The sequence below is a fragment of the Panicum hallii genome, chromosome 1 (assembly GCF_002211085.1).
Source record: "Panicum hallii strain FIL2 chromosome 1, PHallii_v3.1, whole genome shotgun sequence".
In the NCBI taxonomy this organism is placed as follows: Eukaryota; Viridiplantae; Streptophyta; class Magnoliopsida; order Poales; family Poaceae; genus Panicum; species Panicum hallii.
The window spans coordinates 47,693,613-47,716,267 of record NC_038042.1 but is presented as its reverse complement, the minus strand read 5'-3'; the positions used below and the strand labels follow the sequence as shown (position 1 = coordinate 47,716,267).

The 22,655-nt window shown below is 48.1% G+C and overlaps 2 protein-coding genes across 3 annotated transcripts; one reads left to right on the top strand and one right to left on the bottom strand.

Moving 5' to 3' along the window:
• Positions 1-561: 561 nt before the first annotated feature.
• On the bottom strand, positions 562-13,167 carry LOC112883114 (histone H3.3-like). Of its 2 annotated transcripts, none has more exons than XM_025948349.1 (5): positions 13,067-13,167; positions 10,053-10,139; positions 9,848-9,924; positions 9,661-9,751; positions 562-1,078 (listed from the first exon to the last, which is right to left on the bottom strand). In XM_025948349.1, exons 2-5 carry the CDS (start codon positions 10,122-10,124, stop codon positions 908-910), a joined length of 411 nt encoding a protein of 136 aa, XP_025804134.1. In that variant the 5' UTR covers positions 10,125-10,139; positions 13,067-13,167; the 3' UTR covers positions 562-907. The 2 variants fall into 2 exon arrangements, with proteins under 2 accessions (XP_025804134.1, XP_025804140.1); XM_025948355.1 differs by having other exon boundaries at positions 10,053-10,131.
• A 5,016-nt stretch (positions 13,168-18,183) lies between these two features.
• On the top strand, positions 18,184-22,532 carry LOC112892268 (probable bifunctional riboflavin biosynthesis protein RIBA 2, chloroplastic). The gene is made up of 8 exons (XM_025959424.1): positions 18,184-18,333; positions 18,560-18,641; positions 19,050-19,446; positions 19,528-19,749; positions 20,480-20,805; positions 21,246-21,375; positions 21,487-21,783; positions 22,016-22,532. Exons 2-8 carry the CDS (start codon positions 18,586-18,588, stop codon positions 22,241-22,243), a joined length of 1,656 nt encoding a protein of 551 aa, XP_025815209.1. The 5' UTR covers positions 18,184-18,333; positions 18,560-18,585; the 3' UTR covers positions 22,244-22,532.
• Positions 22,533-22,655: the final 123 nt, after the last annotated feature.

The following is a 22,655-nucleotide window of genomic DNA, read 5'->3' as shown; positions in this document are numbered from 1 at the left end:
CGGCGAAAGGGCGACACGACGCGGCGGCAGTTGGGGCTCGCATCATCCCCACCGGACCACCACCACCCGGTGTGCTCGCCGGCGTCACCCTTCACCTGCCCAACACGATGGACGGACCTGCTTCTACTGGCCTCTGACGGGCCGCGGGCGTCCGGCTTGACCGTTTCCCGGTGCCGGATCGTATCGACCTGTGTGGCTGTGCGCATGCGGTGCGGGCATGGCGCATCACACGGAAACCCCTTGGCGCTCCGGCCAGGGTGAGGAGTGCCGGCGGCTTTGACGCCAAGTCATGAGGAGGCAACGGAGGCATGGCCTCGCGTGCTCGGAGCCTCGGACCAGGGTCGCCTCGCCCGGACACATGTTCGGCCTCCTTCCGTGCCGCTGAATAACTTCAGGCACTGCTTATTGCAAGGGGAACGTACGGCTGTACGAGCTCCTCTTCTTTTCGAAAGCGGCGGCACTAGCGCTGGGTTGCTGGCTAATGATCACAATCCGGCAAAGGCGAAAACGGAGAGAACCAGAACAAGCTGACGGTGCCCAGGACAGAAGTTGTTACTGAAGCCACTGGATCGCCCTGATAGGGTGCAATCTGTCGAACAATCAATCTGACAGCACTCAAGAGTGCACACTCAGTTATCAGGCTCTCCTGAAACATCAAGGCTTCCCCCATTGGTGAGGTCCTCGGCGCAAAAATGGCAGTCGTGAAAGCGCAGGACAAAGCTATGCGGTACTCTGTCCAGACTAAACAAACACGAACACATGCTACTACAGTCTCAGTCAAACTGAGACAGAAGGTTACGATATCATCTTTTCACAAAGGCTACGGTGATTTCTTCAAAAAAAAAAAACAAAGGCTACGGTGAGACGAACACACAACGAATGCAGAGTTGTTCTTCCCATCGGCAAACTAAGCCCTCTCACCACGGATCCTCCTGGCCAGCTGAATGTCCTTGGGCATGATGGTCACGCGCTTGGCGTGGATGGCGCCCAGGTTGGTGTCCTCAAAGAGACCCACCAGGTAGGCCTCTGCTGCCTCCTGCAGAGCAAGCACGGCATGGCTCTGGAAGCGAAGATCAGTCTGCACGGTTGTCCAAGAAAGACAAGTTAGAACAGTTCTCAGACAAACTCCACAAACATAAGATGGATAACATGCAAACGGGACATCTGAAAGGTTAGTGATGGGAATAAGTCTTTGTACTTGATCTTTGTGGGCAGGGTGACTTGGGCAGGGTGACTTTTTTCAGCATCTTGGACTGCTTTTAGAGCAGCTAGGACAGCAGCATCTTAGACTGCTTTTAGGACGGCATCTAGGACAGCATCTAGTTTGGCATCTTAGACTAGCAACTAGCATATCCTTAACTGGCTAGCAGCCTATAAGTATGTATCTCCAACCCCTTGGAGGGCATGGCATTGTGGTACAGTTTGAGAAATAAACCCAGAAAATTCCCAACTCCTAGTGTCATCTTCACTCTCAATGAGAGTGAAAATTCCGCTACTAACAAGTGATATCAGGGCCGTACTATCCTGTAGCCTAAGCATCTCCTGCTCATCTCCTTCCATAGCCTCGCAGCAGCCCCTGTCGGCAGCAGAAGCGGCGGCAGCAGCAGTTCCGGCTGCTCCTGCTCAACCCCCTTCCTCTGTACAGACAAGCAGCAGCTTGTCTCATGGAGGATCCACTCCACGTAGCAGCAGCAGCCCCCCAGCAGCGCGCTATGTCCGCAGGACACTCTCGGCACTCGGTCACCTCGAACGTGCGGCGCCAACAGGAGGCCGAACTCGCTGCAACGGAGGAGCGCGAGCGGGACCGCTGCCGCAGCGGCAAGGGCGTCGAGGCTGGCAGCAGCGGAGCTGGCTGCAGCCAGAGCGGAGGTGGAGGCGGAAGCAGTGGCGGCAGCAGAGGCCGATGCTCTGCGCAGCAACGCCAGCAGCTCCGTTTGTGCTGACGACAGCGCCGACACAGACCTCGAGCTGCTGGCCATGGATGCATCTCAAGAGCGAGGTGCGGTGGGCAGCCGAGCACGCCTATAGCGGCGCTCCCGGAGGAGGCCAGCACGGCGGCGGCGCTCCGGGCGGAGGTGCGCCTGATGGCCGCGCGTTGGAGGCCCAGCGGTTGCGGGAGAGGGTTGCTCAGCTGGAGGCTGAGATGGCCCGTGACCGACGACATGACAGGCTCGACGGAGAGCACGCCCCTCACAGGCGGTGCAACTCCCTCTCCCCAGACCGGCGCCAAGGCCATTACGGGGTCCAGGCCGTCGTCAGGGACGGTGGGTGGCCTACCCTCACCAAGACCAACTATGTCGAGTGGGCCGCGATCATGAGGATCAGGCTCTAGGTGCGGCACTTGTGGGAGGCGGTCTACTGCGGCGACGTCGACTTCGACTTCGACGAGGATCGACGGGCGATGGACGCCCTCATTGCTGCAGTCCCGCCCGAGATGCAGTTCTCGCTCACACAGAAGGAGACTGCCAAGGAGGCCTGGGACACCATCGCTGCGGCACGCATCAGCAGCGACCGCGCTCGCAAGTCCACACTGCAGATGGTTCGCTCGGTTGAGTCCGCGCCCGCAGAACCTAGCATTCAAGCCGGGTGAGGACCTCGACGACTTCGCCCTCCGTCTCAACACCCTGATGCAAAAGCTGGTGCAGTTCAGCGACGCCTCCTACGACGAGGAAAGAGCTATCGAGAAGCTCTTTCGTTGCGCTCCCCCGAAGTACAAGCAGATGGTTCGCTCGGTCGAGTCTCTAGTGGACCTCTCCACGATGTCGATCAAGGAGGCGATTGGTCGCCTCAAGGTCGTCGACGCCCACGAGCCACAGCTTTCCTCAGACCCTGTCACCATTGATGGCAAGCTCCACTTCGCTGGGAAGCAGTGGGAGGTCTGCCGAGGTGACGGGAAGAAGGGGGAGCCTTCTTCCACGACGGACGGCCGCAAGCGCGGCAAGCCGCGCAAGGCGCAGGGAGGCGCCCAGGCTGGGGCACGAGAACGTGCCGAGGATGGCGCACGCCGAGGCTCCCAGGGAGGCGCCTAGGGTGGCGCCGTCGGCAAGCGCAAGCCGGCACAGGACGATGTTTGCCGCAACTGTGGCAAGTCTGGCCACTGGGCCAAGGACTGTCGACAGCCACGATGCGGCCAGGCTCACGTCGCACAGGCGGAGGAGGAGGAGCCAGCTCTGCTTCTGGCACACACAAGCATCGAGCTACCTCCAGTGGCACCGGCCGCAGCGGCTCTCCTCCACCTTGACGAGCCGAAGGCACACGCCCTTCTCGGCGATGGCTCCAGCGATGGCTCTGGCGACGACAAGACCAACGGGTCGTGCCTCGACACCGGTGCCACCCACCACATGACTGGCCGACGGGAGTTCTTCACCGAGCTTGACTCCAGCGTCCGAGGCTTCGTCAGGTTTGGAGATGCCCCCGGCGTGGAGATCAAGGGCGTCGGTTCCGTGGTCTTCACCGTCAAGTCTGGTGAGCACAGGCTGCTCACCGGAGTCTACTACATTCCCGCATTGAGGAACTCCATCATCAGCATGAGACAGCTAGATGAGAACGACTCGTGCGTGATGGTTGAGGACGGAGTCATGAGGATTTGGGATCGCCAGCGTCGCCTTATTGCCAAGGTAACCAGGGGCGTAAATCGTCTTTATGTCCTCCATGTGCAGGTGGCACAACCCTTCTGCTTCACTGCTCGTCGGGACGACGAGGCGTGGCAGTGGCACGAGCGCTTCAGGCACCTCAACTTCGAGGCCCTGAAGTGGCTCAGTGCCAAGGAGATGGTGCGAGGCCTGCCGTGCCTCGACCATGTGGAGCAGTTCTGCGACGTATGAGTGATGACGAAGCAGAGATGGCTCCCGTTTCCCCACCAGGCGAGCTTCCGAGCCAAGGAGCGGCTCGAGCTCGTTCTTGTGTGGCCCGGTGACACCGGCCACACCGGGAGGACGACGCTACTTCCTGCTGCTCGTCGACGACCACTCCCGCTACATGTGGGTGATGGTCCTCGGCAGCAAGGGAGAGGCTGCGGACGCCATCAGGCGCACGTAGGCTGCGACGGAGGTGGAGTATGGCCACAAGTTGCGCGTGTTGCGCACCGACAACGGCGGCGAATTCACAGCGGCTGAATTCGCGTTGTATTGCGCTGAAGAGGGCATTCAACGCCACTACTCCGCGCCGTACAGCCCGCAGCAGAACAGCGTCATCAAGCAGCGCAACCAGACGGTTTTAGGGATGGCCCAGGCCTTCCTCAAGTAGAGGGGGATGCCGGCTGTTTTCTAGGGAGAGGCCGTGGTGACGGCTGTCTACATCCTCAACTGCTCGCCTACCAAAGCACTCGACGGCAGGGTGCCATACGAGGCTTGGCATGGGCGCAAGCCGGCGGTCTCCCACCTGCGGGTCTTTGGCTGCCTCGCGTTCGCCAAGGAGCTTGGCCATGTCAGCAAGCTCGACGACAGGAGCACTCCGGGAGTATTCATCGGCTACGTGGAGGGCTCGAAGGCCTACCGCATCCTCGACCCGAAGACACAGCGTGTGCGCACCGCGCGCGATGTTGTGTTCAACGAAGGCCGGGGATGGGCGTGGGACAAGGCGGTGGACGACAGCTCGACTCCGACGTACGACGACTTCACTGTCGAGTACTTCCACTTCGAGGGAGCTGGGGGAGTAGGCAGCTCCTCTTCGATGAGCGTGCCTACCCCAGTCCCCAAGCCTTCACCGTCCCCGGCGCCTTCTACCCCAGCAGCACCACGCTCTTCAGCCAGGACTCCACCACAGCCGGCGACACCATGCTCTCCAGCCATGACTCCGGCTAAGACGAGTTCCTCGTCGGCTCCACCTCAGTCGACAATGCCATGCACTCCAGCACCGACAGCCACTTCTCCGGGCATGTCTACTCCAGCACTAGCTCACGTCGAGCCCAGCCCGGTGGAGTTCGCTACCCCACTCTCTCACGATGAGGAGCGCATCGACGCGTGCTACGACGGCGAGCCGTTGCGGTACCATACGATGGAGGACCTTCTCGACGACCAGCCAGTGCTGGGACTAGTGCCTCAAGACCTGGAGGGGCAGTTGCACCTTGCGTGCAATGACGGCGAGCCTCGGTCTTTCGCAGAGGCTGAGAAAGACGCAGCATAGCGTGCCGCGATGAAGGCGGAGATGGATGCAGTTGAGAAGAACCGCACCTGGGAGCTTGCTGATCTCCCTTGTGGTCACCGCGCGATCACCCTTAAGTGGGTGTTCAAGCTGAAGAGGGATGAAGTCGGCGCCATCATCAAGCACAAGGCTCGCTTGGTGGTACGAGGTTTCTTGCAGCGGGAGGGGATCGACTTCGACAATGCCTTCACTCCCATGGCACGGATGGAGTCCGTGCGACTCCTCCTTGCATTGTGAAACGCCCCGGTCTAAACAACCGGAGCTAAACATGTATTTAAACACCAGAAAACAGTCTCTGGTGAAAATACATTACACAAGTGGTGCCACAGTCATACATAGCTTTATTTAATGCGTTCGATTACAACAATAATATAAACTAGGAATACAACAGTAGCGGTGATAAACGCAAGGGCAAACTCTTCATCTGACATGGTGGCTTCTACTGCAACGGCACCACTCCAGACTTGGGTATAGGGCACGAACTACTCACCTTCCTCAGGCACGAAATCAGGATCCTCTGCAATAAGTCATAAACGGGTGAGTACAAAAGTACTCAGCAAGTTCCACCTCACCCTACGGGAGGGGAATGACATGCACAACGCACATTAAACACAATGCATTAGCAATGCAACTCATGGTATGCGACTCTTTTCGACACAACCCACAGGACCACACCGTAGCTTGTCCATTCCGTGGACACGAACCATTCAAATGGATTCTACACTCTGCAGAGGTCGTACACTGTACCCACAAGCTCAACTACCCGAACGGACAACCGACATAGCCGACACCCAGCCGTGGTCACGCCCCAGCCGGCCGCACAAACCCTCGGGCCCTGACCCCAATGGTCTATACCCGTGAACCATCCCTACAACCGTCAGGCTAACCAGTGGGATTAGACTAAGTCCGGCCCATAACGGAACCTGTGGTCGTACTAAAGTAAGCTAGGTGAGATGTCAAACAACTCGGTCCGTATGGTTCACCAGGGCAGCAACCATCCCTCAACATGTTAACTCGAGCCTACCTCCACGGTAGCACTCACCTGCCAGTCTACCACCACGGTAGCGCTGGCTCCAGCATACCCATCTGCCCTAGACTCAGCCAAATTCCTTCATATCCTAGTCTCAACTCTGGATATGCATAACTACTCATATGCATGTATGAGCATACTCAATCACTCAAGCACTGATATATGTAATCGATCCTAAACCAGGGCTACAACTAGACGTCCTCACATGGATGCAACCGCTCACGTAGGGGTCGATGAAACTTGCCTTCGCTTACGTACGCGTCGGCGGCGGCGGCTTCCTGCTCGCGGTACGAGTCTTCTGGCTCCGGCCCGCTGTACTGGCCTTCGTACTCCTTGGCAGGCTCCTCCTCAATCACTCCGTGATCTACGGTGAAAACGGCACAACCGGCAAACAAACACAAGCAAACTATAAAATAAGCTCAAATGGAGATGAAAATAGGAGGAATAGATAGTATATGATTTGAGGAGAGTTTAGGAAGAAGAGTTATGTGAAAAGGAGTTGATATGAAGGAGATATTGGGTTTACGGTATTGGTTGGTATTTAAATAGAATGATTTGGATTAGGTGCTCACGGCCTGGTGGGTGTTTTGGGCCTTTATTAGTATTGCGGAGTTAATGGTCGGGGAGCTACCTGCTATCTCACCTTGGCGCGGAACAGCTCGAGGAAGAGGGTTAACTGTTGGCTCTTCGTATCATCAGTGAGCTGGGCTCGTGAGAAGTGGTTTAGCTAGCGGAGTGAAGCGGCTCGGTGTGCTTGGCTGATGATGGGGTTCGTCACGGCCTTGCTCCTTTTATAGGCGAGGGGAGCAGCAGCGGCGTCGCACAGGGACGGGCGACGACGTGGGTTGCGGCAGCTCGCCGTCAACTCAAACAGTGGCAGCGCTGAAGGCGCGAGCGTCAAGGCGGCAAAGCCGGCGAGGACGCTGCAGCGGCGTGGGCGAGGTGGGCGGCACGGCGCGGTGCCGACGGCAGTGCGCGGTCCCGTCGTGGGGCCGGCGTGTCGCGCGTGCGCGAGCGGGAGCGAGTGCGGGTGAGGATGGTAGGGAGGGGCGTCGGCTTCTTTTATGAACGAGGTGAGGCGGTTCGCGCGGCGGAAAAATCTAGGCCGGCACTGTGCGCGACGACCCCGATTTATGGCGAGGTGGGTGCCGCTATATTTGCATGACGGGTTATTTCAAGGTCCATGGTGTGGGTACTCTGTGGCTTAGAGGGAGTGATGAAGTTACGGCGAAGAAGGTAGGTGCTGTCATGATTATCTGGGAATTATGGCGTGGTGCGGTGACCCGAGAGGCTTCTATGGAAAGGGACGAGATGATTTTTGTCGTAGATGCAAGCATGCGTATGCTGGAACGAATGTACTAACGCAGGACAAGAGTATAAAATAGTCTGCCTAGTAGTTACGTAATACCTCATATAACATTAGTATTATTTTACGTTACTAGTTTAATTGCAACATAAGTTTTATCTTAGCGGTTGTTGGAAATTGAGATGGCCCTAATACCCACTAAGTTTAACCAGGAGTTTAACATTTATGAAGGCACTTACCTTATTGAAGGAACACACACCTTTAAGGAGCTAGTCCAGGATTCACCCTCCTAGCCCTACCACAACTCATCTATCTTGCTCATGGGTGGATGCCATGGCAAGAAAGGGGCTCTATTTATAGGTCAAGGGGAGTCTTGAAAATATCTCACTCTTACTTAGTGGAGAAGGATCTAGAGGGTTGATTTGAAAATATCTCTCTTACTTAGTGGAGAAGGAACTAGAGGTTTGCCTTGAAAATACTCTCGTGCTTAGTGGAGAAGGAATTAGGGGTTGATTTGAAAATATCTCTCTTGCTTAGAGGGTTGCCTTACATTCCTTTCAATAGGGATGAAAACTGGGATGTTACAGCTTGCTGCCCAGGAGGGCTGGCGTGTCCACCACATGGACGTCAAGTCGGTGTTCCTTAATGGCGACTTGAAGGAGGAGGTCTACGTGCACCAGCCGCCGGGATTCGCGATCCCTGGCAAGGAGGGCAAGGTGCTGCGCCTGCGCAAGGCCCTCTATGGCTTGCGGCGGGCACCAAGGGCATGGAATGCCAAATTGGATTCCACGCTCAGGAGGATGGGCTTCAAGCAAAGCCCGCACGAGGCGGCCGTCTACTGGCGGGGCAATGGAGCAAATGTCCTGCTGGTGGGCGTCTACGTCGACGACTTGGTGATCACCGGCACCAAGGTTGCGGATGTGGCGGCGTTCAAGGAAGAGATGAAGGCCACCTTCCAGATGAGTGACCTGGGACCTCTCTCCTTCTACCTGGGGATCGAGGTGCACCAGGACGACTTCGGGATTACACTTCGGCAGACCGCCTACGCCAAGCGCGTCGTTGAGCTAGCTAGGCTCACCGACTGCAACCCAGCTCTAACTCCGATGGAGGAGAGGCTGAAGTTGAGCCGTGATAGCAGGGCAAAGGAGGTGGACGCTACCCAGTACCGGCGTCTTGTGGGGAGCCTTCGCTACCTCGCCCACACACGGCCGGACTTGGCGTTCTCCGTCGGCTACGTTAGTCGGTTCATGCAGCGACCGATGACGGAGCACCAGCAGGCTGTGAAGAGGTTCATCCGCTATGTTGCGGGGACTCTTGACCACGGCCTCTACTATCCGAAGTGCCCCGGAGTGGCACACTTCGTCGGGTACAGTGACAGCGACCACGCCGGTGACATCGACACCAGCAAGAACACCAGTGGGATCCTCTTCTTCCTTGGCAAGTGCCTCGTCAGCTGGCAGTCGGTCAAGCAGCAGGTGGTAGCTCTGTCCAGCTGCGAGGCCGAGTACATCGCGGCCTCCACCGCTTCGACTCAGGCGATCTGGCTCGCTCGACTGCTCGGTGATCTCCTCGGCAGAGATGCTAGAGTGATGGATCTCCGAGTGGACAGCAAGTCCGATCTAGCCCTGGCAAAGAACCCCGTTTTCCATGAACGGAGCAAGCACATCCAGGTGAGGTACCACTTCATCCGAGGCTGTTTGGAGGAAGGGAGCATCAAGGCAGGCTACATCAACACCAAGGACCAGCTTGCAGACCTGCTCACCAAGCCTCTTGGGAGGATCAGGTTCTTGGAGCTCTACTCCAAGATCAGGATGGTCCAGATTTCCCACAAGACGACGCACAAGGCTTAGGGGGAGAATGATGGGAATAAGTCTCAGTGCTTGGTCTTTGTGGGCAGGGTGGTTTTTTTCAGCATCTTGGACTGCTTTTAGAGCAGCTAGGACAGCAGCATCTTGGACTGCTTTTAGAACGGCATTTAGGACAGCATCTAGTTTGGCATCTTAGACTAGCAACTAGCATATCCTTAGCTGGCTACCAGCCTATAAGTATGTATCTCCAATCCCTTGGAGGGCATGGCATTGTGGTACAGTTTGAGAAATAAACCTAGAAAATTTCCAACTCCTAGTGTCATCTTCACTCTCAATGAGAGTGAAAATTCTGCTACTTACAGTAATTCGTTTACCTTGAAATCCTGAGCAATCTCCCTGACAAGCCTCTGGGATGGCAGCTTCCTAATCAGTAACTCGGTGCTCTTCTGGTACTTGCGGATCTCACTGGAGAGAGAAGAGAGAGATATGGGATGAGTGTCTGCCAGATATCTCCAACCAAAACATTTGCAGTATCGATTTGAGATAGTCATGTGCACATACCGAAGAGCAACAGTTGCTGGGCGGTAATGGTGAGGCTTCTTGACTCCTCCAGTTGTAGGTGCCGACTTACGGGCTGCCTGTCAAAGCAAAAACGTAAGGCTCTTCCTCAACAATCAGTTTTTGCAAAGCAAGATACATTTTTCTAGGCACAGTGTGAAAACAGACAATAAAAGGAACTGCAAGCTACAAACTTTCAATCACAAACCTTTGAGGCGAGTTGCTTCCTAGGAGCCTTCCCTCCAGTGGACTTACGAGCAGTCTGCTTGGTACGCACCATCTAGCAACTGATGTCCTACACAAATGATTGAACTATTAAACAACCGCAACTTTAAGCTGCGGGATCATGCTTTATAACCTACACAAATCTTCCCAAAAAGGCTATCAAGCATACAGAATCCCAGACGACAAAGTTGTGACAGGTTTCTTTACACCCAGCATATGTTAAATGAACCTAAAGAAACTATCAAGACATAATTGTTCTCTTTTTTCTGGGTGAAGCATATAAACATATAACATAACACTTAGTTAAATGACTTGAAATAATACCTGGTAATGACTTATAACAGTAATATATATGACCAGAGTCCTAAAACATAATCAAATTTTAAAAAAGTTCATGAATAAAAAACAATAGCAGCCACTCCAGACTACATGATAGTCATTATCGTGAAACATTGGATGGCTAGAAGCAGCCACTGCATGCGCCCCCCCCCCCCCACCCCCTCCCCAAATGATCCAGATAAACAAGCTTAGGTTACTGATTTAGGGTCTAAATCATGAATCATTTAGGTCTCTTTTTTAATAGTTAGGACTTCTAATCGTTAGAACCAAGCACAGTTAGATTTTTATAGATATAAATGTCATGTTCTACTATCCTATTTACCAGACATATAAATTATTTTTTCTATAGATAAGCTACACATTATGCTAAAATTGTAAAAGCACTGTCAGTTTATTCATCTTTTGGCCATATGTTGATATCGTTGAAATATAATTATCCATGCTACATTACAATATAAATAAATATTCTATCATACTATATATTCTATAACCACAATTATTATTGGGCTTGTTTGGAACGGTGTCACGCGGCAGCGCATTCTATATGAGTGCGTTTAAAAGAGCTGCTTCTCGTGTTTGTCGTTTGGAGCCCACGTCCAAAATGCATCCCGCGTAGCTTTTTACTAATGCCAACATTCCAGACACTGTTACGAATAGATTTATTATTTATTGATTTGATATGGCTTGGCTCGGCTCCCCTAAGTTTGATTCCTAGCTCCGCCCCCTGGCTAGAAGTCAAAGGAACAAATCTTTCCTTCTAGCATTACAGGTCGCATCTATTCACTAGCTACTGGTTTACAACTTTACATAGTTGCATGTTGTACAACAATGTTAGAGATAGGATGCATTGATGGTTGATTTTTTTTTTTGTCAAGTAAAGATTGTTGCATTTTTCAAATAAAAACAGGGGAAGTCCAGTTAATTGAGAATATCTAATAAATCCTACTGAATCAGCACTAGTTCTACCATGACCCCACCCTGGATCAGGGTTATCGACTTATCGTGCTACAAGAATTTGTTTAGAAACAGATTTTAGGCCACACTTTTGCAATCAAAATCAAGAAGGATCACATGCATATTTTATTTGGTTATGCGTATGACAATAACTGTAAACCCTATAATTACACACTGTTTTCAATAGCAACAGTAGCTTTACATGAACTATCTAAAGCAACATCAGAAAAATGTTATCAAGGGTGCTGAGAACCAACTAAGACAATCTTGAAGCAGATCAAAATATGTGTAAAATCTTCTGTGCCACAATCCATGAAGATCATTGTCTTCAGTTACAACAGTAGTGTTACATGAACTACCTTTAGGAACATCAGTAAAATGGTATCAAGGGTGCTGAAACCTAACTAAGACAGTGTTGAAACAGATCAAACTATGTGTAAAATCTTGTGTGCCTCAATCCATGAAGTCAGATAGCTCTATGGACCATGGCCAACGTATGGTCATCAAGACATAACAAAAAAAAAAGTTCTTTCACCAGATTTTCTAACTAGCCTCAACAATAAAAGGACACAAAGCAAGAAATGTAAATCTATGTTCAGAAGAATTTTGAGATATAAACTCGCCATTGCCTTAGTTCATGCCACAAACATGCCAAATCAACGATCCCAGTTTAATCATTCACCAAAATTGATGCTAATTTTCCAGACAAAACACACAAAGTTTCAACCGAGATATACCTGAACACACCTGATACTTCATATTAAGCTGACCTGTAACTAGGGTGGTAACGGATCATGGTTCCAGTGCTCTCTTCACAATCTAACATGGTCCTTATATATTTTTAGCTTAAAATTATATAATATTAAGCCCGGCTCTTTTAGAGCCCGGCCCTTAGATTATCTAGGCTAAAATTTAAGGCCCTCTACCATCCCTACCTGTAACTCAAGATCAAGAATCTAGTCTATTTGGCTATTGGATTGACTAAGAAAATAGCAGATGATCCTTCTTCACATAAATACAGCACACAAACTTACTGAAACCACCCACAATTTTGCATAAAAATATGTGCCGTCTCTGATTGCTCAGGGAAGACACACTCACGTTAAAGCACATATAGAATACCATCCACTCAGCTTCAGTTCTATGCATTGATAAGAGGAATACTATCAAGGTGTTGCAGACAAACGAAACAGAGGCATTAAGCCCATTAAAAAGCAACAATAGAAACACAATGCTGCAATGGCAGACACTACCGAGGGGAACCGAGTTCAACCTACACTGCAATTCGAAAACTAGTTGAAATCTTAGCATGTGCAAAGTGATCCAATGCAGGTGCCGCCAACGAACTACAGAATCTGCAACCTAATCATCTGGGACAACCGCCGCTCTCGTAAAATGCACATCCTATCTAAACCGCACATTGACATTCCAAACATCGAATTACAGGGCAACGGGTCCGAACGAGAAATTGGACGGCGAATCGTGTGAATTAGCAGGTAAGCACAGCCCAAGCACACAGGGAAAAGATGACACAGGACGCCTCCCAGACCCAGAGGCATCGATCACAGCAGACGATTTGAAACGAAACCCTAGCCTTCTAACAAGCGTGCGCGCCCAAACGACGTCAGTGGCACGCAATCGCCACGGAGGAGGAGGAAACTAGTTGCGGAAAAAGGGAGGCGGGGAAGGAGGGCGACGACTCACTTGTCGTCTCGACTCGCGCTTTCCCCGAATCCCTTCCCCAAATCTGCAGCAACAGAAAGAGTGACGGGGATTCCTCGCTTCTTCGTCCCCACCCCCCCCCCCCCAACCAAAAAAAATACAAACAAAGCGGCGGCTGCGGATTTATATTTGTGACATGTGGGTGGGTGTGTGGGGCCGTGGAGCAGGGGGTGGGGGAGGAAGGGGCGGTTAGCTATCGCTGAAAGCGGTATCTCCGTGATTTGTCACCTGAAGGCTCCTCCTGATCTCGTCCCACCAACCCAGGCCTTAGATGCACTCAAAATATTATAATTTTTACGCTCTCTCTCCATCACATTAATTTTGGGACCTATGTATGGAGCAGTAAATGTGTAAAAAAATAACTAATTGCACAGTTTAATTGTACATCACGAGACGAATCTTTTAAACCTAATTAGTCCATGATTAGATAAAATTTGTCAAATACAAACGAAAACGCTACAGTTTCAAATGTTATAAAGATTTGCAATCTAAACGGGGCCCCAGTAAAAATTGATGAGTATGGATTGGATGGGTCATCAGCTTAATAAAATAGCGCGCATGCACGTATGTTGTCCGCTAAAGAGAGATTTCGTGCATGCATGCAGAAGAAGATAGAAATAATGATGTCACCTACATATATGCAAATTCAAAATTAAAAAAGCAATAACAATTGAATGGAGCATTCATATTAAATTTAGATTGCGTCATTATCTTTCTCTTCAAAATAAAATCACACTTGCCTATATTTGCAATATTTTCTAAAAGTATTTTTAATATTAAATAAATAATTTTGGCTACTCAGAATAAATATTTTAACAATAGAATAATTATTTTCTACGAATAAAAAATTAAACATGACGCAGAAAATAATAATGTACTATGAATAAAATATTAAGCGTCATGAACATTTAATTGTATAGTATATTGCACTGTCAGATTCGGGGCCACGGGACTGTGCACATGACGTACATTTTCCAGGATGAGGGATGGGATATGGTCCACACCCTATTATAATTACTCATACCGTAGTAGAACTAGTCGGAAGGGAAGAAAACTACCCAAATAGTACTCGGGTAGGACTCCTGAGCTCGTATCAGGCTAGGATCCCCTCCAAAAAAACACACCTAAAGCAATACAAACCACCACACAGAATGTAGGGTATTACGCTTTCGGTGGTCCGAACCTGTCTAAACTTTGTATTTCTTACACCTTCGAGTTTCTGATCTCGGCGACACCCCACCTACAACTCACCACCTCGGAGGTGTCCCTCGGTGGGTTTTGCGGTAAAGCACTGACATGCACATCGCGAACAAATGAGTCAAAATCATCGAACATTTTAGTCTACAATGCGAACAAATAATTTGATATGATGAACAAATTACATGCAGATAAATTATTTTACATGAAGAACAAATACATCCACATCGAAAAAAATATTTTTACTGGTATGTATACGCATCGAAAAAATTAGAACAAAAGAAGAAGAAAGAGCAAAATCACCATGCAAAAAGAAGAAAAGACTAATTACAAACCGGATAAATAATATTGATATGAAGATTAGAGTAGAAAATGAGAAAGAAAAGGAATAGAAAAGAATAATAAAATAGAAAGAAGAAGTTAAAATTAAAATAAAATAAAAAATAAAGTCAAATAAAATTAGAAATGGAAGCATGAAATGGGAAAAAGAATAGGAAGGATACAGTAAAACAAAAGGAAGCAAAATAAAAAAATTAAAAGAGAAAAATATGATGTCCAATTATACTCAAGTGTGGTATTGTTTTAAGATATTTAGTGAGAAAAATAGTTGTGCAATCTAAATTTAATTTAAATTTTCGATGTGAATAAATCAATATACATAAGGTGTGAAGCATTCATTTCTCACTACGACCAAATAGTCCCACATGGTGAATAGTCCATTAAAAATATATTTATTGAGATCTAACTGTAGAGATCTAAGATGAATGATACAAATTATGAAAAGAGAAGTACAAAACTAGCAAAAGAAAAAACAAGAATTTTTTGAAGAAACAAATATAAAAGGAAAATAAGTAAAAGGAGACAAAAAATAAAAAACTGATGTACATACCGGATTATGAGAAAAATAATGGAAAAGGAAAAAAAATAAAAAGTAGAAGAAAAATGAATAAAATTAAAAAAAGAAAAGAGAAAAAAAGAAACAACTTTACTTCGTAACCCAGGTGTGGATAAGACAACGGGGGATAACGGTAGAAGCAAATATGCCCGGCGCGTGGAAGTGGAAGAATTTTAAACTAATATTATTTGTTGGGCTGAATTAGAGCTAATTATTATCTCTAGGCGATGGATCGGCAATACTCTCTCTGTTTTTATTTACATGTCGTATTAGGTTTGTGCTAAGTTAAACTTAGCTAATTTTGACAAATGATAATACCATTCACAACACTTTGTTTCATTGAATCTACCAGGAAATATACATCGATAGTGCATATATTGGATAGTATAGTTGTTTGCTATATTTTTTTTATAGATTTAGTTAAAATTAGCTAATTTTAACTTAGAACAAATCTAACACGTATAAATAAAAATGAAGAGTATATAACACAGGCGATACATAACTCCCACGGAGGAGACGAGTGCCGAGTGGGGCACCGGCCGGCGGCCGCGTCTCGGTTGGGAGCGTACGGGCTGGCGCGAGAGGCGTGTGTGGTGTGCTTCGGCTCGGCGGATCGGACGGCCCGGGGGCCGGGGAACGCCGGGGCGGATCAAGGCGCGTGCACGCTGCGCCGTGATTGGCTGGCTGCTGGTCGGACGGCACGGATCCTCAGCTGCGGAGCGTGGGAGCGACGGGTCGGGCCCAGCCCAGCAATCGTTCGCTGGTCGGGCCCAGCAATCGATCGTTCGCTGTCGACGACACCGGCGGACCGGCCCAATGTGGAAGGGCACGAGACAGGCCCTTTCTTTTTGATTGGTTGCCAGTGGCACGGCGCGCCATCAAAATCAGTCTGCTGCTGATGTGCAGGGCCTTCGAGGAAACCGGGTACCCTCCGGCTGGGCTGAAGGCCGCCATGGAAGAAGGAAGAAGAACGTGCGCGCCAGAGTCAAAAGTCAAACCGCCGGAGAGACTAGAGAGAGCACAGCCGGCACGACCGGCATCTTTTCTTTTTGTTTCTTCAGATGTTTTCTTTTCTTATGTAGAGGACGAATGCGATGCGATAAAGTGGAAGAAAAAGAAAAGGCCATCTCTGTATAGTCCTGCCAGTGAGCCTGTTCTAAAATCTAAAATGTAGATTATTTTAGTAAATTTAGATACATAATTTTTTGTTATGCATTTAAATAAATATTATATCTAAATATATAATAAAAATTATGTATCTTAATTTTTATTATGCATTTAGAGTAGTTCGGTCAGTGTGTACCAACCGTCTCGAGTTCCCTTTTCTTATCCCAGCAGCATCTTCTCTTTTTCATTCATTATTCTGGTTAGGATTTATAGGTGAATCGTACCTCCTTGTGTTTTCTCGCGCACTCTGGAGACTATAGAGTAGTCATGCTTTGTAGCATATCGGAATTAGGGCCCGGTGACATGCGCATCGGCGGGGGTGCGCATGTGGGAACACTTATCGGCGGCGTGGTCCAGCGCGCGTGCTGCGTGGATTACGCATGGGCGCATCGTGGGTACGCATACTGCAAACGCCACGTCCACGTGTGTCGGCGTGTGGCTCGGAATTCCCGTGGCCGCCGTGCGCCGGCGGCCAAACAGAAAGCACGTAATGCAACGCTATTTTTTTTGAAAAACTATGCAACGAATATTTCGTGGGCACGGCACAACCATCTCAGCAGTTTCGCTGAACGGGCTTCGCTGTCCGAGCTCTGTCTGACGTGGCCGTGCTGCATTCTAGAGCCGGGTTGATCCCAGTGACTTTATTCCGTCATATTGGATATTTAGATATAAATTAAAAAAGTATTAAATATTTCATTCAATTTTATTTACATGTCGTATTAGATTTATTCTAGTTAATTTTAATTAAAAGTCTATAGAAAAATATAGCAACGATAACTATACTATCCAACATATGCATTACCAACTATGTTTGATGGTGGATTCAATGATAAATATTATTATTTTCTTTTATAAATTTAGTTAAAGTTGGTCAAATTTGATTTATGACAAATTTAATATGACATGTAAATAAAAACAGAGGGTGTATAAACTAAATACAAAACCAATTGCATAAATAAAGACTAATTTATCAGACGAGTCTATTAAGTTTGATTAATCCATTATTAGTATATGTTTACTGTAGTATAAATTATTAAATTATAGTTTAATGGATTCATCTTGTCAATTAGCCTCCATCTATGCTATTAATTTTCTAACTAATCTATATTTAGTACTAATTAGTGTCCAAATATTACCGGGCACGTCCGCGCTAGAGAAGAAAGGAGTAAACAAAAGCAGGGTCTCCTCTTCCTTGAAAAGTTCTGCGGTTCCGTGGGGCCCGCCGCCAAAGTTCCGCCATTTCGGTTGGTCAAATCTCATCCAGATCCGGCGGCTCGAGTCGGCTGCTGCTGCTCGCCCGCCGGTCCGGGCAGGCGGGCAGCCGTGCCAGCCAGCTCTTGTCTGCTCGGAAACGTCCGCGTGAAACGGCGACGCGTCGGGCCCCACGGGCTCCCTGGATCGACCTGTCGGCGTTCATGCTCGGACCCGCATCCGATAAACCACGAGGCCGTTTATTCCTTTTTCCACGCACACTTGTATAAACGCAAGAGACATACAACAAAAGTCAAATTAGAAATTCTTCCCCTCCCTCCCATGGGCGCCAACTTGTACAGCATTTACTGCTCCAACTAGGATTGCATTTTTATTGCTCGCAACGGGTGCCCAAACGAAACAGCAGGTGCTTGAAACTTTTAGCTAGGAACTTTACTCCGAATTATTATACCCTCAACATTTTTTTTCTCTCCTCTTAGCATCGCCGTTGAAGCTTCCATGGGACACGGCATCATCGTCGTCATCATTTTAGCAATTTCGGGTGTGTGTTTGCTCCACCCGACCCGAACCCAAGCTCCGGCCGTGCACGAGGGAGGAACCTGCCGCGTCCGTGGCCGCACGTTATAAATTCACCCGCTCCGTCTCGTCGCCTCTTCCACCCGCGGCCGCACCAACCCCGTCCCTAATCACCCCCAACCAAACCGAAACCAAAACCCAAACTAGACTTCTCCTCCCGATCCCCGACGTCGCCGGAGGCTTCGCCGGAGCAGCGCCGACGGTAAGCCATTCCCGCCCCCTGCCTGCTCCTTCTCCGCTGCCGCTGAGCTACTGGGCGCGAGGAATCGTCGTCTGCGTCCGTTTTTTTGCCTCCCATATACCAGATCTCGCGTTTCGATGGGGCCTCCCGTTTCTTCTTTTGTCCCCTGTTTCGGGATTGAAATTCGAGCCGGTTGGCCATTCGATGTCCTGCTTGCCTAATCCGGCGCGCTATGATTTGATTGCAGGTTGCTTCGTTCGCGCCCAGAGGAGCATGGCCTCGCTTGCGCCTCCGTCTTCCTCCGTCGCGGCCGCCCTCACCCGCCAACAGTAAGAAGCTCTCGCCTGCGCCACCCTCTCCCTAAGCGTGCTATTGCTTTTTCCGCATGTTTGCGCCGGCTCGGTTGTTTGATCATTTTTGATTTGGTTGCTTTGGATCATAGAGATCGACACACAGGGCCACGTTTTTGTATGCCTGGTATAATCTGTCTCAATCTGTGCGGACTTGTTAGTAAACCGAATAACTGATGAACGAGGAGGAGAACATAGTTGAAATTGGATTAGAAAACAAGCCTTTTTTAATTACTTTATAGCTACGTGAAAAGAGCAAGCTTTGCAGTTGGAACTGAACTGGAGAAAAATGGCTGCAAGAATTTTTAATGTTCATTCATAAGGCCATGCAGATTTGGTGGCTGAGAATGTTTTCTCGTGTCTGAATTCCTGTATGTGACAATGCAGGGCGCGGTTCTTGAATGGGTGCAGTGTCTCCAAGGAGACAAAGGGCTCGGTTTGCAGCCTCTTCACTCCAAATTCAAATAATGCCAAAGTAAAATCAATGGGCTTGAGAATATCATCATCCTTGAAAAGGGATGGTGGCTATCCAGCCGGTGGTGCCTCTGGGAATGGCGATGTGCTATTGCCAAGAAGTACTTCCGTACGTGGCCAGGACCATTCGGTTGCTGACCCTGTACTCCCAACGGATTCCATGGTTGCGCCGGAAATCCTTTCTGCTAATCTGGCACGTGTTGCGGACAAGTTCGCGGATGAAGACACAGACACTGAACTTGATTTGGATAGCCCGACAGAGGGCTTTGCATCTATTGCAGATGCCATTGAGGACATACGACAAGGAAAAGTTAGTACATCTTGAAATTTACTTGATATCTTGTACTTCCACTCCATCTAACGTTCTGCTGACATTGGTTTATACTTGAAGCTTGTGATTGTTGTTGATGACGAGTCAAGGGAAAATGAAGGAGACCTTATAATGTCTGCTTCCTTGGTTACCCCAGAGGCTATGGCTTTTATAGTAAGGCATGGGACTGGAATTGTGTGTGTCAGCATGAAAGAAGAAGATCTGGAAAGACTGGACCTTCCATTGATGGTTACCACAAAAGAAAACGAGGAGAAGTTATGCACTGCTTTCACTGTTACAGTGGTATGATGCTCTCATTATCATTCTCTTGCACTCACTATTAATATTAACTTTTCATGTTGCTATGGTTTTTTTGGTTGCTTGTCAGAAGTCTGTACGTGTGGCGTTGTTATCTTCTCGATTGGTTTACTTATCAAATAAATAGCTCATATACAGTAGCACGTTGCTATTTATTGCTGAAACACTCATGTGCTGATTGAGGGATATATCATTTTTGTACCTAGCCTCGTGAGTTATACTGATGTCAATAATAAAAATTTCCTTCCTTCTCTATGCCGCATCACAAGCTCAAGCCAGAACATTGTTCCTTCGGTGAATAACTATACACGAAATGTGCAAGATTGTGCTTATTATAGGGGCGACTATGTCAGAACAGTATATATGTCATGGTTTCTGGAACCGCTGGTTGTTGGTTGTTTGAGTTCCATTTTGGTCTGTGATATTGTTATATTGAAACTTGTTTCTTTAAGATCTTACTTTACTGTTCCTGCTACTTTCCTTCTGTAGCAATGAGTTTGAGCTAAACTTTCAGACAGTGAGTTGTTTACTGTTCTGTCAAACATAGTCTGCTCTTTATTTACTGTTCTGTTCCGACAATAAATTTGCAACAACTAGTACATTCTAGTGAATATTGAAAGTGATATAACGTTGTATTCTTTAGTTTAGGATTAGTAAGCTAAAGGTGCATATATGTCTGCTACTGAGCTATATGTCTGAATTTTTTGCTTCTTAGGACGCGAGAGAGGGCACAACAACTGGGGTATCTGCCAAGGACAGGGCAAAGACAGTCATGACTCTTGCATCTCCTGAATCTAAGCCTGAGGACTTCAATCGCCCTGGTCATATTTTCCCTTTGAAATACAGAGAAGGAGGTGTTCTGAAACGAGCTGGACACACCGAGGCATCTGTTGACCTTGCCATGCTGGCTGGATTACCTCCTGTTGCTGTCCTTTGTGAGATTGTGGATGATGCAGATGGCTCCATGGCTCGCCTACCAAAACTACGTGTGTTTGCTGAAAGGGAGAATTTGAAGATTATATCTATTGCCGACTTGATTAGGTGAGTGCAGAAACTTCTGCTTCTGATGTCTGACATGTTGACAGCTTGCCACTAAGACACTAGCCAGCAACTAGTTATGATGTACGTCAATGTGTCATTGCTACTTTGATTACTGGTCAACATTTTTCTCTTTAATTATTGGTATGATGTACATACTTTAGCCTTTTTCGTAATTATGCTGAAACAGTGTTTCCAGGCAAAAAAAAGAGGAAGAAAGAGAAAAGGATCTAAAAGTGCTTTCAGGCGGGGGCCAATACATATGTTTTTTCCTACCCTAGTTGTAACATATTAATTCAACTTACTTTATATGGCTGCAACCTGCAAGATCATATTAGTCCCTATGGCTGCCTATATGCATGCTTCGTCGATGTTCTTATGTTCTTTTACTAGTGATTCTTGAGGTATTGATTGTTATGCTAACAGAAGTTTCTGTATTACAGATATAGGAGGAAAAGAGACAGGCTAATTGAACGTGCTTCTGTTGCACGCTTGCCTTTGAGATGGGGCAATGTTCGTGCCTATTGCTACAGATCTGTTATTGATGGAATTGAACATATTGCAATGGTGAAAGTAAGTCATTGTATTGTAATACTAATTTACCACTGTAGAACTTGGTTGGGTGAGGTATTATTGTGTGTACAGCACCTGAGCTAACTATGAATCATTCTCAATGACCAACAGGGTGAGATTGGTGATGGTCAAGATATTTTGGTGAGGGTTCACTCCGAGTGCCTCACTGGAGACATTTTTGGATCTGCAAGATGCGATTGTGGTGACCAGCTTGCCATGTCAATGGAGATGATTGAGAAGGCTGGAAGAGGCGTATTAGTTTACCTTCGTGGACATGAAGGAAGGGGTATTGGTCTGGGTCACAAGCTCCGTGCTTATAACTTGCAAGATGACGGGCGTGACACTGTGGAAGCTAATGAGGAACTAGGGCTTCCTGTTGATTCAAGGGAATATGGGATTGGTGCACAGGTAAGACTGAAATTATCACTCAGTTTATTGTCCAATCATTGCTCATAGAAATGTCCGCCCTTTTTTGTGGAACTCTGCATGGTGAATATATAGGAATGCCATGGCATGAGTGAAGCTGTTTGCTGTAATGCTCCAACTTCAAATGACTTCAAAAAACATTGAAAATTTCATGCACGTTGCACTTTTATCATGTACTAGGCAGGTTTACTGACACTTCATTGCTTCTCTGTAGATATTACGGGATCTAGGAGTCCGTTCAATGAAGTTGATGACCAATAATCCTGCAAAGTATAGTGGCCTCAAGGGTTACGGATTAAGCATTGCGGGCAGGGTGCCCTTGCTGACGCCAATAACCAGTGAGAATAGGAGGTACATGGAGACCAAAAGAACAAAGATGGGGCATGTATATGGACAGGCTAGCCAAGCAAGTGACAGCAACAGCGCAGCAGAGAAGCACTAGGCCAACAAGGCACGCCTCCATTAGCGTTCCAGCTGGTGACATGGTGATGCCATGTTCTTCACTGGTGGAGTTTGCCAAATGAGCTCTTCCCAGATATTCCAGTAGATTGATTTGTTCTTCAATTGTAACAGTAGGTTCAAGATGGGTAATAATAAGAATGGTCCCTTTCTTCATTTTTTTGCCCCATGTTATTCTCTGCTGCCATCATATTATCACTGTAAATACATGGTAACAGCGTCCATACAGTACATAATTGAACCCATGTATACCTGACATCCACTTGTCTGGGGAATCTTTTTTTTACACAACCTGTGTTAACACTGTTAAGGGTAGTAGTTCTTGGAGGCATCTGACATCTGTGTTACCCCAAAATGATTTTACCTTTTTCGATTTTGGAACTCGTTCGTTGAAG